The sequence below is a fragment of the Micromys minutus genome, assembly GCF_963924665.1.
Source record: "Micromys minutus genome assembly, chromosome: 31".
NCBI lineage: Eukaryota > Metazoa > Chordata > Mammalia > Rodentia > Muridae > Micromys > Micromys minutus.
In genome coordinates this window covers 26,551,954-26,570,911 of record NC_137966.1, presented here as the reverse complement: position 1 = coordinate 26,570,911, position 18,958 = coordinate 26,551,954, and the positions used below count along the sequence as shown (strand labels likewise).

Here is an 18,958-nt window from a genome sequence, read left to right as displayed (position 1 = left end):
TTTCTTTCTTTCTTTCTTTAGGGTTTATTTCTTTTCTTTCTTTTTTTTCCTTTTTTAAAAGTTGAGTGGTTTATGTATTTACATTTCAAATGTTATTCCCTTTCCCGGTTCCCCCCCATACCTCCTCTCCCTACTTCTATGAGGATGCTTTCCTTCCACCCACCCACTCACACCTCCCCACCCTGGCATTCCCCTACACTGAGGCATCCAGCCTTCACAGGACCAAGTGCCTCTCCTCCCTTCAATGCCAGACAATGCCATCCTCTGCTACATATGCAGCTGGAGCCGTGGGTTCGCCACCATGTGTACTCTTTGGTTGGTGGTTTAGTCCCTAAGATCTCTGGGGGGTCTGGTTAGTTGATATTGTTGCTCTTCCTAAGGGGTTGCAAAACCCTTCAGCTCCTTCAGTCCTTTCTCTAGCTCCTCCATTGGGGACCCTGTGCTCAGTCTGATGCTTAGCTGCAAGCATCTGAATCTATATCAGTAAGGCTCTGGCAGAGCCTCTCAGGAGGCATCCATATCAGGCTCCTGTCAGCAAGCACTTTCTTGGCATCAGCAACAGTGACTGAATTTGGTGACTGAATATTCGTGAGGTGAGGCAGTCTCTGAAAGATCTTCAGTCTCTGCTCCACTCTTTGTCCCTGCATTTCCTCCTGTGAGTATTTTTTAACCCCTTCTAAGAAGGACTGAAACATCCATATTTTGGTCTTCCTTCTTCTTGAGCTTCATATGGTCTATGAATTATATCTTGGGTATTCCGAACTTTTGGGCTAATATCCACTTATCAGTGAGTACATACCATGTGTGTTCTTTTATGACTGGATTACCTCACTCAGTATATTTTCTAGTTCCATCCATTTGCCTAAGAATTTCGTGAAGTCATCATTTTAAATAGCTGAGTAGTACTCCACTGTGTAAGTGTACCACACTTTCTCTGTCCATTCCTCTGTTGAGGGACATCTGAGTTCTCTCCAGCTTCCAAGTCTCCTATGAACATGGTGGGGCAGGAAATCATACTTTTAACTGTGCTTCTTTATTCCATCCATTTAGTTTTTTTCCCAGTGGCAGTTTTATTAATGAGGTTAATGTTTCTGAAAGTCTGTTTATTCTTTTCTAAGTATGATTTTGTTTCATATTTGTTTCATATTGTCTCTTTAACAATTTCAACATGCTTGGTTCACTGTTCCCTCAAGACAGTTCTCTTCTTAAATCTTTTAAGAAGAAAATTGTATATAGTTCTTGTTTGTTTTTGTTTTTTGTTTGTTTTTTTTTTTTTTTTGACACCGTGTTTTTTTATGTAGCCCTGACTCTCCTGAACTCACTCTGTAGACCAGGATGGCCTGAACTCACAGAGTTCTGCTTGCCTCTGCCTCCCACATGCCAGGATAAAAGGAGTATATCACCATGGCACAAAATTTATCAAAATTGATGTGCGTGGGGGTCATGTGTCCATGGAGGGAGAGGCTGACTGTGGTGTTCTCTCATTTCACATTTACATGGATGTTGGAGATCAAAGTCAGATGTCAGGCTTGTGCAGCAAGTGTCTTTACTTACTGAGCCATGGCACTGGCCCCTGACAGTTCTCTTCTATCCGGTTCTATCCGGTTCTTAGAATGTCATTTCTTTGTTGCATCCATTGACTCCAATCATGGTGATGCAATTTTTTCATGGGTTTCAAACCTTTACTGTGAGATAATCTTGGAACTTGTTACCTACTAAAGGTTGTATGCGTAAGATGTGGACGCCCTTTGGAGAATTTCTACAAACCCAGTATTTTTGTGCCACACTTGATGACCTGTGGAAACAGCGTTGTTAAGTGTGGAGAATACAGAAATGTCACTAAAACCACAAGGCACACAGCCCTGCCTAAAGTCAGTTTCTTCACATGCCTGCCTCTTCTATAAAATGTCAAATAGAAAGATTCTGCCTAATGGCATGTGAGAGGGCAGAAACATGTTCCTTCTACATAGCATCATAGATAAAGTAACTATTTTAACAAAAATCAAAACACCAAATGTACACCACTTGCAAGGGACCTGACATGTGGCTCAATTTTCACCACTGATTTGATAATAGAGTCCCCAAGATTAAAAACAAAACAAAACAAAAAACTAAGGGATCAGTCTGCACCTGAAATGTATTTATTTAGGCACAAGGTGTGATGGTTATTTTTGGATGTCAACTTGACTATATCTGCAATTAACTAAAACCCAAATGGCTGGGCACACCTGTGAGGGGTTTTTCTTTTTCTTCTTTTTCTTCCTTCCTCCCTTTCTTTCTTTCTTTCTTTCTTTCTTTCTTTCTTCCTTTCTTTCTTATTTTCTTTCTTTCTAAGGCACAAAGATATTTATGTTCACAGCAGAAGTCCATTGGTCTTGAGGACTTCTGCAAACTTGCAGATTTTCTTCTCCACCTTCTTTTCTGCCTGTTTCTGTAGCCTCACGAGCTGCTTCTTTCGATAGTGATCTTGGCCTTTTCCTTCAGTTTCTCTTCTAGAGTGGCTGTCACTGCCTGGTACTTCCACCCAACCTTACGAGCCAACCACCCCAGGTAAGCAAACTTTCTAGTAGGCTTCAGCTGTACAACCTTGAGGGTGTCAGAGGCCACCACCCCCTTTCCTTGTCATAGAGTGGAGGGATTCCATCCAATGTCTTGAGCCATTCCATGCAGCCAGGATTCTCTTTATCTTGTGGGGCAGTATGCCAGCCAATACTAGAACCTGTCCCTCTGCCATCTTCTGCAGCCGCCTGGGTAAGTGAGGGTTTTTTTTTTTTTTTTTTCCTTAATTAACTTGTTTGAAGTGGGAAGACCTACTTCTATTCTGGATCTTTGAGGTGGGTAGCTAGATCTTTTGAGGTAAGACTTCCTACTTTAAATCTGGACTACACCTTCTTTGGCAGCCTATCTAATGGACACGGAAGAAGGAAACTTGCTCTCTCTCTTTGCCCGCTTGCTCTCAACAGCAAGTCCATTCTTTCACTAGCATTAGAGTCTACTTCAGGATTCCAGCATATGCTGATGACAGATGAGACATCCAGCCTCATGGACTCAACAAGTACTGGGTTTCTTGGACCTTCCATTGATATACAGCCATTGTTGGATTAGCTAGATCATGTGTGTGTGTGTGTGTGTGTGTGTGTGTGTGTGTGTGTGTGTGTGTGTGTGTGTGTCTGTGTGTGTGTGTGTGTGTGTGTGTGTGTGTGTGATATAGACTATACCATATGTGTGTGTGTTAGAGATTATACCGTGTGTGGTGTGTGTGTGTGTGTGTGTGTGTGTGGAGAGAGAGTGAGAACAGAGAGAGATACTCAGAGATATTTACTCTGTAATTTCTATTTCTCTAGAGAACTCTAATACACAAGAGAAAGTCTGGCATTACGTTGGAGGTGCCAAGCTCTGGCTCTAGGCTTCTGGTCAGTGGAGAAGGTCTTTAGTATAATGATTCGTATGAATTTTCAAATTGATTGGATTGAGAATTGTCTAGTTAGTAAAGCACATCCCTGGGTGTGTATATGGTGGTGATCTAGAGAAGGTTAGAATGAGAGGCTCTCGCTTACTCGATGGAGTCATCCCTTGAAGGATTCTTAATATGATGGCGTCACTAGAGGTGGGAGAAGGTAGAGGACCCCACTTGGGAAACTGGGTTACTAGGGCATGCCTTTGGGGGTACACTTGTTTAGGTCCCTTCCTATGGTCTTTTCTCTCTGACTCCTAGACTTCATGTCAACTTTTCTTCTCTATCACGCTCTCTTCATTATGGTGGACTGACACCTCTGAAACCAGGAGCTCAAATAAACCTTTCCTCCTTCAAGTTGTTCTTGCAGGTCCAGTACACAGGGAAAATGGATCTAGTGTACAAGTACATGAACTGTGGAGAGAAAAAAAGGCGGGTCTAACAGTGCTGTGCCCCTGAGGCCTGAGATTTTGTTCTTTCTCAATTCTTCCCCATTTTCTGCTTAGTCTAAACTTAACTAGGTGAATACCTTTTCTTTTTGAGACAGGTTCTCACTATGTAACACTGGCTAGCCTGAGACTTTCTATGTATAGCAGGCTGGCCTTGAACTCACAAGGACCCAATTGTCTATGCCTCCCAAGTACTGGAATTAAAGATGTGCACCACCAGTATTCAAGGATATTCACTTCTTACAATGGAAAGAGACCTCACTAATGTAGCAATTAGAAATGTCTGCCAATCGTTGCATCAAGAAAGAGAAGATAGTGACACTGGGTCCCTGATCACTGTAACACCTGGGCAGACATGAGGTATTCCCAAACTTGTCTCAAACAAAACCCTTTCTGCTCTGTGTGTCTCATAATTAATAATTATTTTCAGAATTGTGTTTCTGGCTCTTCCAGATTCCAGTCCTATTAGCATCTGGAGCTCCTGAAGGCTCCAGTAGCCATCCAGTTCCTTTTGGAAAAATACCAAACTATACAAGGACAGCTTCTGGTGGCACTAGTTACTTACACTTGAGAAAATGACAACATAAAGCTCCTGGAGCCAAAATTATTAAGTTTCAAGACTATTGTAGCAAAACATTAAATGGAGCATGGAACATGTCAGGGCATGGCCTGGGAAACGGCATGAGCTAGCTCATGAGCCTCACCCTGTCTGCTGCTACCCCATGTTCAAGCTGTATTGATAAAGCATGTCTTATGCCCCCTTGTCCTTCACTTCTTTGAAATCTTCTGTTTTTGGTAGGAAAAGAGGGAAAGCCATGCAAGCACTCACTGGCTGAAGACTTGGTTACTTTGTCTAGAGGTTTTAACTTGATCCTCAGAAAATCAGCCATTTCTTTGTCTTCTTCCTGTTCCCTGGGAAGGTGGACATGCAGAAGAAAAGAAGGAAATAGAGTCAGCAAGGAAAACACCAGTGAGACTTAGGAAGAGGGGACACACACACACACACACACACACACACACACACACACACACACACACACAAGGTTCAGGGTTCATCTCAAAAGTCATCTTTGCCTTCAAGGTTTCCAGGAATAAAATAAGACTGGAGAAGTGCTCAGAAAAAATGGATGATGAAGAGGAAGTTGTCCCCTACATCAAGAGAAACTCCAAAGGCTTTGTCTTGGGATGAAAATATTCAAGACACAGCTGCGCCCAGGCCTGGCATTCTAGGGGCCTTTAGTCAGCTGTAGAGATCCAGAGCCAGGGGCTCCCAGCCCAAGATAGGCAGGTACAATAGACAGGAAACAGCAAGCGGGTAAAGGGGGCACAGCATAAGCCTGGGAGAGGCTGTCATGGTTCCGTCATGTACAGGGCTCTGTACATATTGACAAGTTTTGAGAGTTGCTTTGATGCATCCAGACGTTGTATAGGGAGCTTTATCCTCTATCACACGATGGAATTCCTTCCTGCCCACCTGCCTAAATGGCAATCAGCTAAGATATACAGGACTTGCGAAATTCTGGAGGATGAAATAGTTTTTCTCTTGAATATGAAATGGGTTCTGAAGTCAGAGAGGGTTGGTGTATGCAGAGCAATGGTAGAGGCTATGCCTGTTTGGCACGGCCATAAGTCCCAGGTACAGACAGTGGGTTTGTGGGGTCTGATGGCCTAGAGCCCACCTTAACCGTTCCACCTCAGCATCATCCACCAGGAAGTCTCTCTTCTGCACCAGTCTGTGGATCTTCTGGATTAACTCATCCTCTCTCTGCTTCTGAAGCTTGGTTTTTTCTTTCTCTGGGAAGGAGAAAACAGTGAGGCAGCTATGCTGGTGCATGTCTGCAGCCCCAGCACTCAGGAGCGTGAGCTAGCCTGGGGAAACACATGGGACCCTGTCTCAAGCATACGTGATGGAGACACTGAGTCTGAGGGGACAGTATTGGACAAATGGCTTCACTACTTCATCCTCTGGGTAAACTTGAAGAGGCAACATGACCTCTTGCGTGTTTGTAGATGAGCACACATATGTGTCTGTGTGCTCATTCATGTCTGCGGATGCAGGTGGAGGCTAGTGGCCAACACCGGGTGTTGTGCTCGAGAGCTGGTTTCATACTAACTTGATAGAAATGAAAGTCACTGGAGAGAAGGAAACCTCAGTTTAGATCACGCCTCCAGAAGATCTGGCTGTAGGCAAGCCTGAAGGGCATCTTCTTAACTAATGATCGATGGAGGAGGGCCTAGCCCATCATGGGTGGTAACATCCCTGAGCTGGTGATCCTGGATTCTAAAAGAAAGTAAGCTGACAAAGCCACAAGGAACAAGCATGTAAGCAGCACTCCTCTGTGACCTCCGCATCACCTCCTGCTTCGAGGGTCCTGCCCTATTTGAGTTCATATCCTGACTTCCTTCAGTGATGAACAATGATTTGGAAGTATAAGGCACTTTTCTCCTCAAGCTTCTCCGCTCATGGTGTTTCATCGTAGTGTTAGCAATACTAGGGCAGGGTTTGCTCCTCAGGTTCTAGCTACTAGTTTTTGTTTGTTTGTTTTTGTTATCGATGTTTGGGAGTGGGTATTATTGTTGATTGTAGAGATAAGGTTTCTCTACAAGGCCCTGGCTGTCCTAGAGCTTACTATATAGACCAAGATAGCCTTGAACTCACAAAAATCCACCTGCCTCTGCCTCCTAAGTGCTGAGAATTAAGGCATATGCCACCATTGTTAGCATTTTCTCTAGTCTCCATCCAAAAGTTATCTAGCAATAGCCAACTATAATTCATATAAAAATGACCCTGTGTGTGTGTGTGTGTCTGTGTGTGCCTTCCTTTTTCCACGCTCGCCCCCATCTTCAACAAGCTGTCACTAGCAGATAAATCCATAAACCCTCAACACAGAATAGCTCCTCACTACCTCTTACAACATGAGACCCTGGCCATCTCCTACCTTGGGACCCCCTGCTGAATCATCACTGTTTTCTGAGTTACCTCCAAGGCCAAGCTCCAAGAGTTGCAACAGAGACATCTGATTGGGTGAGCAGGAGGTATTCAGTAAGTGCAATGTCTCTCCAACTTCCTGAAGCTAAGCTGCAATCTAGGTTGGCCTGTGGATATGTATTCAGTTCTGTTGGTGTCTTCTTTTGCTAATGTGACTGCACTGTGCTCCTTCTTCTATGTATTTTACAGGTGTAGAAACAGAGGTTTGGAAAAGTCATGATATAGGGTCAAGGGATGGCTCAGTTGGTAAGCTGCTTGCCTTTAAAGCCTGAGAACGTGAGTTCAATTCCCAGGACTCACAGAAAAAAACCAGACATAGTTGGGCCCACTTAAAATCTTAGTGCTGGCAAAGTGGAGACACCCATATCCTTGGGTTTCAATGGCCATCTGGTCCAATTAATGAGCAGTTGAGAGACCCTGTCTCAAGGGAGGTGGACAACATTCTGGAGATCTGACACGTTAGCTGGGCACACTCTCACACCGTATTTACATCTCTTACTTACAGTATCTATTTCTGAGACAAAACACCATGAACAAAAAGCAAGTTAGGAAGGAAAGGGTTTATTCAGCTCACACTTCCACATTGCTGTTCACCACCAAAGGAAGTCAGGACAGAACTCAAACAGGGCAGGATCCTGGAGGCGGGAGCTGATGCAGAGGCCATGGAGGATGCTGCTTACTGGCTCAGCTTGTTCCTCATGGCTTGCTCAGCCTGCTTTCTTACAGAACCCACGACCAACTGCCCAGGGATGGCCCCATCCACAATGGGCTGGGCCCTCTCCATTGATCACTGATTGAGAAAATGCCTTACAGCTGGATCTCATGGAAGCATTTCCTCAATTGAAGCTCCTTCCTCTCTGTTGACTCTAGCTTGCATAAGGTTATCACAAAACTAGCCAGCAAAACATGTGGCCCCGAAAATCCTCTTGTATATGTTAAATCACTTTGAGGTCACCTGTAACATGGACCACTACACAAACATTAAGTAAATAGTTATCGTGTATGTCATCTAGGAATTTTGACAAAAAGAAGGCCAGTGTAACTTTCAGTGGGGATATTAATTTTCCAGGGAGCTGAATCTATGGATGTATAACCTACAAGACACATGGAGCTTCCTGGAAGGCCAGGCAAGGTCAAGCTTTGTCACTGACAGAAATGCCACCACGGTGTGTGTCAAGCATGGATGATCTGCAGCTCTTGGGCACTACACCCATTGGATGAGGGTACATGGTTTCTGTGGGTGGACCCCAGGTATGACCTCCCAGACCACAGATTGCACTACAGAGCCCTCTCTGCCTTATTCTCCAAGGAAGCACCCACAGATTCTCACAAGGATACTGGGGACATCTCCCTTTCCATTCACAGCACTCCGGTATTCCCAAGAGGCCTTCTCAGCCCTCAGCTAGAGCCACTTGATGACTGCCAGGTGTGCTAGGCTTCTGAGAAATAGCTGTCTCGCCTACATTTTCCAGTGCTCCTGCAGCTGAGCACTCCCTGGGCTCTCCTGGATTCGCAGCCACAGCACTTCCAACCAAGGGAGGAGCCACCTCCTCAGACTTACTCTGTGAGCCTTACTAATCCGCACTTCCCCAAGACTCCAAACCGTGGTCAATGCTCTTCATCCGCCGATCATAAACTTCTTACCAACGTTTCCCACCAACCTCCTGACACTCACTGCTGAAACCCTTAGCTTGCCAACATTACCCCACCTAAGATCTGATCCCAAAGAAACTCAGGACAAAGGGCTAACTGAGATGCCTATTAACATATCAGAAAAGATGCTGGCTGCCAGGTTCTTCCTGTTACAGTATCCTCAGTATTTCTCATTCAACCCTCTCTCTACTCTAAACCTCCCCAACCTAGGGGCTGCTCCCCTCCCCCTTCTTTTCCAGTATAACCCAGCCATTTGGTCCATGCATACTCTCTTGGTTCTCTTAGTCCTGTTGAGCCCTTTCTCCTCTGTCTTTTCTTCCTCTCACTCTTCCCCCAGCTCTCTCCTGTCACAACCCAGACTATTTTGTTGGCCATGCTTAGTCTGGACTTTTCCAGAAGCATCTCACTATTCTCTCCCTCATATCTACAACAAGAGACTTTCCCTCAACCATACACAGGAGTGGTCATGCCCTCATTTTTATTCACGAAGCACTAAGAAATCCACTTCACCTACAGCACCATAGGTTCTAGCCTTTGATGCCCCTATGTTCTTGCTTCTTTCATTCCCTAAGCTATGACCACAATCTATCCTCCCTAGACAATGCTATGGCTTCTTACCTGGTCTCTCTGGCTCATTGCTCTTGTCTCATCTGTGATCTTTACCGTCCAGAACAGATAGGATTTCTGTGATGGTCTACTTGCCCTCTTTTCCCAGACTCTGGGTTCCTCAACCACTCTGAGCATCCAGAGGTTCAACATAGATTGTCCTAGAGTTGTTGTAAGTTGGTTGGTTGGTTTGAAATAGGCAGACTTCATTCATACTCATGATCCTCCTGCATCAGATTTTCCAAGTTCTAACATTATTAGTATTTACTTATGACCCTGAATATCCTCTTGTATATATTAAATCACTTCCAGGTTGTCTGTAACCTAGACATGCACAAACATTCATTAAACAGTTGTTTATATGCACCAGCCATGCCCACTAGTACTACATTTTAGGAAAACTAAATTAAGTAAAACACTTGTCAAGGCCAAGTTCTCAAAAAATAAGCTGTGTCTATTAATAATCCCTCCTTAGCACTACCAGACTCCCATGCACACTGTCAGTGGAATGACGTCAGACAGACACATGTCTGAGTCAAAAGGTATGATGCGTAATCTTAGAATCAACTGAAAGAAGAGGTACCATAAACAACTGTGAATGCTTTTCTTAATCAGGTTATCTGAAGTGGGAAGACTGGCCTTGGATGTGGTTGTCACCTTCTGGTTGCACACACATAAAGGATGTAAGAGTAAAGCTTTGGTTTTTGCCTATTATTTATCAACCATTTGTAAATTAATCTACCTTGTTGTTGCTGCTGTGACTGTCACATTTCTTTGCAGATATTAGAACCAGATTCTTTGGCCCTCCAATATGAACTGTTCTACAGGAATCTGCCAGGCCCTCAGGACCAGGTTGGGACTTCTGAGGTATCTAGCCTCATAGACTGAGCAGTTACTGGGTCCTTAGCTTCTCCAGTATGTAGAGGCCACTGTTAGACTCCTGAAAGCATATCATGTAAGTCAGTCTAATAAATTCTATTAAATTCTATGGGTTCAGTTCCTCCAGAAAACCCTGACTTACACAACAGGGACATGACTGGTTGGTCTTTTGATAAGCACAAGGGCCATAGGACACATAACTCAGAGTATTTGCAGAGGGAAGTTATTTAAGAGGAAAGAAGTCAGATAATCAGTATCATTGATAACTGATAGATGTAGGTTTGACCCCAATCTTACAGCCTGTGACTGGGCTACTCTCCCTGTTTCCATACATGATAGAAATGCTTGACCTAAAGTGTGCATTTACCTCAGAGAGAATTACACTGGGCAGCTTTATCATCCTTTGCATGGCTACGGTTCAACCCAGGTCTCTGTTCATACTAGCAAAATGTTCTGACACTCAACTGTTCCACTCAGTCCCTCGTGAGATTGACGTTAGGTATATTTCTTTTCCATTTCAAAGAAAGAAAACCTTAGACTTGTAAAAATAAAGTGGCTTGCCTGAGGTTCCAAGGTGGCCCTGCCTGACATAAACCTTTGCTTACCTTATTGTTGGTTTGAGATATGGTCTCAGACAGTAGCCCAGGTTGATTTCAAATGTGTGGGTCATTTTCCTGTCTCTGCTTACCAATTGCTTTGATTATAGGTGCAGGCCACACACCCTGCATGAGCCTCCATTGCAAGACTGAATGAATTCCCATTAGAAAATGAGACAAACCCTCTCTTCTCAATCCCAGAGGTGCAGAGGGCAGATGAGAAGCCCTGGCTGTGGCAACAGATGATGTGATGTAATCACACATGTTACCTGGGATGGCGACCAAGTTCTGCAGCTCCTGCTTCAGGTCCATGATGTCCTTGCAGAGTTGAATGTCATCCATCCTGTGGGGACAAGACACCACACAGTAAGTTATTTCAGCAGAACACATCCCAGCACTAGCCTTGTTTAAACATAGGAGGCTGGTGAAAGTAGGTGCCATCTTCCAACAGCTTCTGCTTAATGTGACCTTGCCTGGGTTGAGGGATGCCTGGGTGACCAGGGACCAGCTGAGACAAAAAAGTAACTTAAGGGAGAAAAGGAGTTGTTCTAGGGGACTACAGTCTACCATTTGAAGGGAGGCAAGGAGGCAGGAAGGCAGGGAGGCAGGAAAACTGGAAGGGAGGGAGGCAGGGAGGCAGGCAGGCAGGGAGGCAGGAAAACTGGGAGGGAGGGAGGCAGGGAGGCAGGGAGGCAGGGAGGCAGGGAGGCAGGGAGGCAGGGAGGCAGGGAGGCAGGATTCCCAGGAGGGGCCGTCTCTGGATGGTCTGGATGGTTCCTTCAGTCTCTGCTCCACTCTTTGTCCCTGCATTGCCTTTACACAGGAACAATTCTAGGTTAAAATTTTGGAGATGGGTGGGTGGCTCCATCCCTTAACCAGGGGGCCATGCTTAACTCTGGATATAGTCTTGACAGGTTCTCCCTCCCCTTTGTAGGGTATTTCAGCTAATGTCATCCATGTGGGGTCCTGGGAGGCTCTTATTTTCCTGGCATCTGAGACTCTGGTTGCTATCCCAGTTCCCCATTCATCATTACTACATACCTCTGTTTAATTTTCTGACCCTCTGCCTAGTAGTGGAATAGCGGGATCCTCCGATAGTACTATGTCCAATTTTCTGAGAAACCACCAGACTGATTTCCAGAGAGGTTGTAGCAGACTTGCAATCCCACCAACAATGAAGAAGTGTTTCTCTTTCTCCACATCCTTGCCAGCATCTTCTGTCAACTGAGGTTTTTATCTTAGCCATTCTGACTGGTGTGAAGTGGAATCTCAGGGTTATTTTGATTTGCATTTCCCTGATAACTAAGGATATTGAGCATTTTTTGGGTGCTTCTTTGCCATTTAGTATTCCTCAATTGAGAATTCTTTGTTTAGCTCTGTTCCCCATTTTTAAATAGGGTGATTTGGCTCTCTGGAGTGTAACTTCTTGAGTTCTTTGTATATTTTGTATATTAGCCCTCAATTGGAAGTAGAATTGGTAAAGATCTTTTTCTAATCTGTTGGTTGTCATTTTGTCCTATTGACTGTGCCCTTTGCCTTACAGAAGCTTTTCAATTTTATGAGGTCCAACTTCTCAATTCTTGATCTTAGGGAATAAGCCATTGGTGTTCTGTTCAGAAAATGTATCCCTGTGCCCATGTATAAGAGGCTTTCCCCCACTTTCTATTGTACTCAGCATATCTGGTTTTATGTGGACGTTCTTATCCACTTGGGCTTGATATTTGTACAATGTGATAAGAATTGATCAATTTTCATTCTTCTACTTGCTGAATCACCATTTGAACCAGCACCATTAGTTGAAAAATGCTGTCTTTTTCCCCACTGGATATCTTTAGCTCCTTTGTCAAAAATCAAGTGATGATAGATGTGTGGGTTCATTTCTAGGTCTTCCGTTCTATTCTATTGATCTACCTGTTTATCTCTGTACCAATACCATATAGTTTTTTTTACCACTATTACTTTGTAGTACAGCTTGAGATCAGGGATAGTGATTCCCCCAAGAAGGTCTTTTATTGTTGAGAATAGTTTTTTGCTATCCTGTTTTTTTGTTTTGTTTTGTTTTTGTGGCTGTTATTCCAAATGGATTTGAGAATTGCTCTTTCTAACTTTATGAAGAACTGAGTTGGAGTTTTGATGAGGATTGCATTGAATCTGTCGATTGCTTTCAGAAGACGGCCATTTTTACTGTATTAATCATGCCACCATAAGCATGGAAAAACTTTACATCTTCTGAAGTCTTCGATTTTTCTTTCTTCAGAGACTTGAAGTTATTGTCATACAGATCTTTCACTTGCTTGGTTAGAGTCACACCAACATATTTTATATTATTTTTACTATTGTGAAGGGTGTCATTTCCCTAATCTCTTTCTCAGCCTGTTTATCCTTTGAGTAGAAGAAGGCTACTGACTTGTTTATATCCAGCCACATTGCTGAAATTATTAGTTGTAGGAGTTCTCTAGTGGAAATTTTGGGGTCACTTAAGTATACTATCATATCATCTGCAAATAGTGATATTGGCAAATATTCCTTTCCAATTTGTATCCCTTTGACCTCCTTTTGTTATCTAATTGATCTATCTAGAACTTAAAGTACTCTTTTAGATAAGAAGAGTGCACAGCCTTGTCTAGTCTCTGATTTTAGTGGGATTTTTTCAAGTTTCTTTCTATTTAGTTTGATGTTGGCTACCGGTTTACTTTATGTTGCTTTTCTATGTTTAGGTACGGACCTTGAATTCCTGATCTTTCTAAGACTTTTATCATGAAGAGGTGTTGAATTATGTCAAACGCTTTCTCATCATCTGATGAGATGATCATGTGGATTTTTTTTCTTTGAGTTTGTTTATATGGTGGATTACATTGGTGGATTTCTGTATATTAAACCATCTCTGCATCCCAGGGATGAGGCCTACTTGATCATGGTGAATGATTGTTTTGATGTGTTCTTGGATTAGGTTTGCAAGAATTTTATTGAGTATTTTGCATTGATATTCATAAGGAAAATTGGTCTGAAGTTCTTTCTTTGTAGGGTCTTCGTGTGGTTTAGACATAATTGTGGCATCATATAACGAACTGGGTAGTGTTCTTTCTGTTTCTATTTTGTGGAATAGTTTGAAGAGTATTTCTATTAGGTCTTCTTTGAAGGTCTGATAGAATTCTGCACTAAACCAATCTGGTTCTGGGCCTTTTTGTGGGGATTGGGGAGAATTTGATGACTTTTTTATTTCTTTGGGGGTTATGGAAATGTTTAGATGGTTTATCTGATCCTGATTTAACTTTGGTACCTGGTATCTGTCTAGAAAAACAGCCATTCCATCCAGGTTTTTTAGTTTTGTTGAGTATAGTTTTCTGTAGCAGGATCTGATTATTTTTTTAATTTCCTCAGTTTCTGTTGTTGTCTTCCATTTCATTTCTGATTTTGTTAATTTGCATACTGTGTCTGTGCCCTCTAGTTAGTCTGGCTAAGAAAACAATCTTGTTGATTTTCTCAAAGAACCAGTTCCTGGTCTTGTTGATTCTGTGTATAGTTCTGTTTGTTTTTATTTGGTTGATTTCGACCCTAAGTTTTATTATTTCCTGCTGCCTACTCCTCTTGGGTGCATTTGCTTCGTTTTGTTCTAGAGCTTTCAGCTGTGCTGTCAAGGTGTTAGTGTATGCTCTCTCCAGTTTCTTTTTGGAGGCACTCAGAGCTATAACGTTTTCCTTTTAGCCCTGCTTTCATTGTGTCCCATAAGTTTGGGTATGTTGTGCTTTCATTTTTCTTGAATTCTAAAAGGTCTTCCATCTCCTGTCTTTCTATCAACTACTGGAGTGAGTGAAGGGGCCAGTCCTACAGATACAGATCTGCAGGATCTCCATGACACAGGGCAACAACAGGATATCTGAGCGGAGTCCCAGTGAGGATCCAGTATTAATAGTGTAGTGGAAGCCAGAGACTTTCAACCAGAGCAAAGACTCACTGCAATGAACATTTTCAAGTAAAGAACTGTGGACAGGTGGACGAAAGGTTGTACTGTCACACATTGCAGCTTCCATGATGAGCTTTTTTTGGTTTTGTTTTGTTGTTGTTGCTTGTTTTTGTTTTTGTGTTTAATTTTCTTTTGAGAGGGAGGTTGCAAGGGTAGAGGGTGGGTACTAAGGGAGGGGGAGATGAGTGGGAGTGCATGATGGGAAATCTATAAAGAATCAATAACAAGTTTAAAAAAGGAACTTTATTTTGATATTACAAAAACACATAATTGAGATATTTTTAATTTCTATAAAGAAAGTTTTGTAATTTTACAGGGTAAAATACCTTAAATATTCAAGAAAACAGCTTTTTAAAATATTTAAGTCTGTAAGGTCATGGGATATTTTAAAGCTTATAAGATATTTTATTATGTTTTTTATTAATATATGATCTTAACAATTAGATAAATAAAAGGCTAGAAATTAGGGTCACAGCTAAACACCAGAGACTGACACAGAAAGACAATGACCCTAAGCAGTCTGACAAGAAACTTGAAACAGTTTCTTAGCCTAAGGACTGCAACCTTTTGGGGGATCCAAAGGCCTTTTTGCGAGGGTAGCCTGGGGTCACCTACATGCCTGATGTATGTGCTGCAAGTTCGTAACAATGGCAAAATTACAGTTCTAAAATAACAAAAATCAATTTTATGATTGGGTTACCACAACATAAAAAACCTTTACAGGATTACCTCACTAGCAGAACTTGAGAACCACAGGCTTAAAAATATGTCTCTCCTCACCTAAGGTTGATTTAGGCTAACAGAGACCGAGTTAAGGAGATATTTTTAACCTCCTTGCTTTTCCTAGAATTCTTAAGCTGTGGCTATTTTGGTAAACTGAGTCATACAGGAAACTGGTGTGTTCTATAATGGTACATCATGTAAGAATCAGGAAAGTCCCCAGTACCTTTATGAGCAATGTTTATGAGTTGAAAGTCTTATCTTGGTACTAAAAGAGCTTCAGTTCAGAAAATATTACTTTCATAATAAAGATGATTAAGCTTTGATGGTCATAACTATGGTTATTGCTATGCTAAGTACTAAAGTAATTAAGAAAATAACTTTATTTAGCTTTCATATGTTCTCAGGATATAGCCCAAAGCAGATAACTAAAAACAAACAAGGACTGTTTAACTTAGTTATGCTTAATAGCCAGTCCTTGAACACCTCAGAAATCTGTAGAATATAACATTTAAAATGTTTAATAAAAAAGCTTTAAATGACAGAGACATGTCATTTCTGGGAAGCACCCCTAATGTCCTCCAGAAAAGACAATGGACACAAAAGAACCTCCACCTAGAACTTGCTTGAAATGTGGCAGAGCTGGCCATTGGGCTGAACTGCCCTTTACCTCAATTGCTGACAGCATGCTGTCCAAATAGCACACTAGCAGGTCACTGGGGAATTGATTGACCTGCCTTGCCAGACAGGGCAGGACAGTCCCACTACATTCCTACTCCACAGGAAAGTCTGTGAGATCTTCTGGGCCAGTAGCCAGAAGACATGCTGCCCGGGGACCTCTGCCCACAATGACCACAGACCTAGGGTGACTATTCTTAAAAGATTCAGAAGCTTCTTTGTCTGTACTTCCTGCTTACTCAGGTGAAATTCATCCTTCTCAGGTCTCTGATGGGGATGACGGTTGGGCTAATGGTGGATTTGTTGTCAGTTTAGCAGCAGAAACTAAGGCCTCAGCTGCTTCCTCAGTTTTGTGTAAAATTCAGGCAAGTCACGGGCCTCACTCTCCTAAAACCACTACTACATCTGTCTAGACGCCAGATTCAGAAAGCAATAAACCCACAAAACACATTTCAATGTAACTTTTTATTATTTGTTTATGTAAAGAAGCTTGCTTTACAATGGTATTACTTAGCAATCAACTACCTGTATCTCATGGTGAGTAACTGAATATAGAAAAAGATATAAAAAAATTATGTAAGGTCTGAGTGTATGAAAGCTTAAGTTGGGAGGACCTAAGGTCTTAAATGGTGTGTAAAATGAAAGTTTCAACTTGAGATAAGTAAATAAACATTAATAAAAGTTGGAGAATGTGAGAGCTTAAATGTTGATAAAAAAGTGATTTAAGGTTTATAAAATAAAATTTAAAAAATGTTTCAGATTTCTTTTTCCTTCTATCTAACTAAACAATTCTTTCCTGTTGAAAAACTGCCTAAGAGGCTTTGCTCTGGCCCACCCAAACCAACAAGAGTCATGTATGCCCTGTCATCCAAGGAGAGATTGTTGTAGAGAACAACTGGAAAGATCTAAACCTGATAGAACAGGCAGCACTGGTTGAAGCTCTACTAACCTGATGGATAGAACGAGAGATTGAAAAGATTCCAGCAAACAAACATTTTTGCAAACTGCTATAAATACTAGGAGACCAAAGTTGAAATTACAGTTAGATGGAACCAAGATGGAAACCTTAGTAGGAACTGATGTGACAAGAATTTAGCAAGATTCTTAAAATCTAACTTGGCCACTTCAAAAGGTTTCTGCTCTGCCCCTAGGACATTGTCTCAGGTAAAACAAAGTATAAATTGGATTAAATGTACAGAACCAGAAAGTCAGACAGGAATATTAAGCCATGTGTAGCAGACACAGCCATGAGTTTGTGGGGAAGACAGCTATTGTAATGGTGAGAAGAACAATCCTTCAGCTTCAGAGACAACCCATAAAATAGATGTTCCCGGTAAAGGTATTTACAAATGTAATAAGAACCAGTTACAGACTGTCAGAGGCAGGACACAGCAGGTATTAGCTCTCCAAATTCAAATGGGGGACCTCTGCTGTTAGAGTACCAACTGCCTATCATTAAAATGGTAAGTTGGCAAGCCTGTGTAGGTAGGTCAGTGGCGCTTAAATAAATAAAAGTTACAAGTCCTAGAACAATGGGTCCAAGAGATTCTATTGCCCAAGAAAATGGCATATTATTAGCCAGAAACTATAAGTAAAATTGTTCCAGTAAATATTAAAAATAAAAGGGCTTATCTCTTTATCCCCAAGGTCTCACTCTGAGGATGCCCCTGTAGTGTGGAGCCATGCACACGAATTCTGTCACTTGGTCCACGAGCTACACTCTCCATGGGATTCCCTTACTTGGCAGTTAACTCCACCTGCTCTACTACCTCCATCCTGGGTGGAATTACCACCCCGGCGTCTTCTTTCCTCCACTTGTCACAAACATCGCTTCAAAGCCCGGTAACTTTTCAAATGTGTTTATATTGTAGATTCTCAATTCACAAACCCCCTACACAAAAAGATCACATCCAATAGTCAAAGATACAGACTGCCCTTCCATATGAAATAAAGACCTATAGAATCTTTTTAAATGTTTATATCTGCCTATGTCCGATGACAGCCACCAGGATCTATGTCTGTTTTTTGTGGCTCCATCTTGATTTTTTCAGTCTCTCTTCCTCTTCCGTTTTTTACCTTTTCTCCACCTACCTCTCTACTGTCTATTCATGTATCCACTTAACATAAATCTACAGAGTACTTTCTCCAAAGTTACCAAATACAATATAATTATCAATATAATTCTTATTTGATATTTCTCATAGTTGTTCTTATTATATAAAATTTACTGATGTTGGAGATAAAGTCATATCTTGGACTATAAGGGGGAGATGTGACTTTCCTTTACATTGCTTGAAGGTATATCTCTGTGTTTTTCCTTTTCTTAAAAAAAGATTTATTTATTAAATGTATATGAGTAACATTGTAGCTCTCCAGACACACCAGAAGAGGGCATTGGATCCCATTACAGATGATTGTGAGCCACCATGTGGTTGCTGGGAATTGAACTCAGGACCTCTGGAAGAGCAGTCAGTGCTCTTAACAGCTGAGCCATCTCTCCAGCTTGTCTCTGTGTTTTCAATTGTTAATTCTGTACTGGCAGACAGCTAAGTGTTGGCAGGATTTTGGTATTCTATGATTCATCACTGGTTTTCTATACGTAAATGTTTGTCCTTCCTCACCTATGCAAGAGATGAAGATCAGACAACCCTCATTGCCTAAAGGCAACCCTTGCTGCTGATTGGTTCAGACTAAAATATTGGGGCTTTATTTGTGTATTTGTTTGTAATAAAGAGCTGACAGCAGGACCTGGGATGGGTGGTACCGGGGGCAGAGCTTGCATGAGGAAGAGAGAGGAGTTGTGGGGGACTTGAAGGAAAGACACACACACACACACACACATACACACACACACATACACACACACACACACACACAGAGAGAGAGAGGGGGATGAGAGGGGAACAAAGCAGTGCAAGAGAGTGGAGCTGTAAGCAGGAGCTGTAAGCAGGTAGTGAGAACCTCATGAGG

The 18,958-nt window shown here is 42.2% G+C and overlaps 1 protein-coding gene across 2 annotated transcripts in view; it reads right to left on the bottom strand.

Annotated features, from left to right (window-relative positions):
• BMERB1 (bMERB domain containing 1) overlaps positions 1-18,958 on the bottom strand; it is a gene marked incomplete at both ends in the record, with an annotated part of 93,530 nt that overhangs the window by 1,917 nt on the left and 72,655 nt on the right. For both annotated transcript variants that reach the window (XM_080908140.1, XM_080908141.1), the window contains 3 exons: positions 4,733-4,815; positions 5,583-5,697; positions 10,896-10,969. In XM_080908140.1, the coding sequence (XP_080764266.1) occupies positions 4,733-4,815; positions 5,583-5,697; positions 10,896-10,969 (272 nt within the window). The remainder of the gene's footprint in view (positions 1-4,732; positions 4,816-5,582; positions 5,698-10,895; positions 10,970-18,958) is intronic.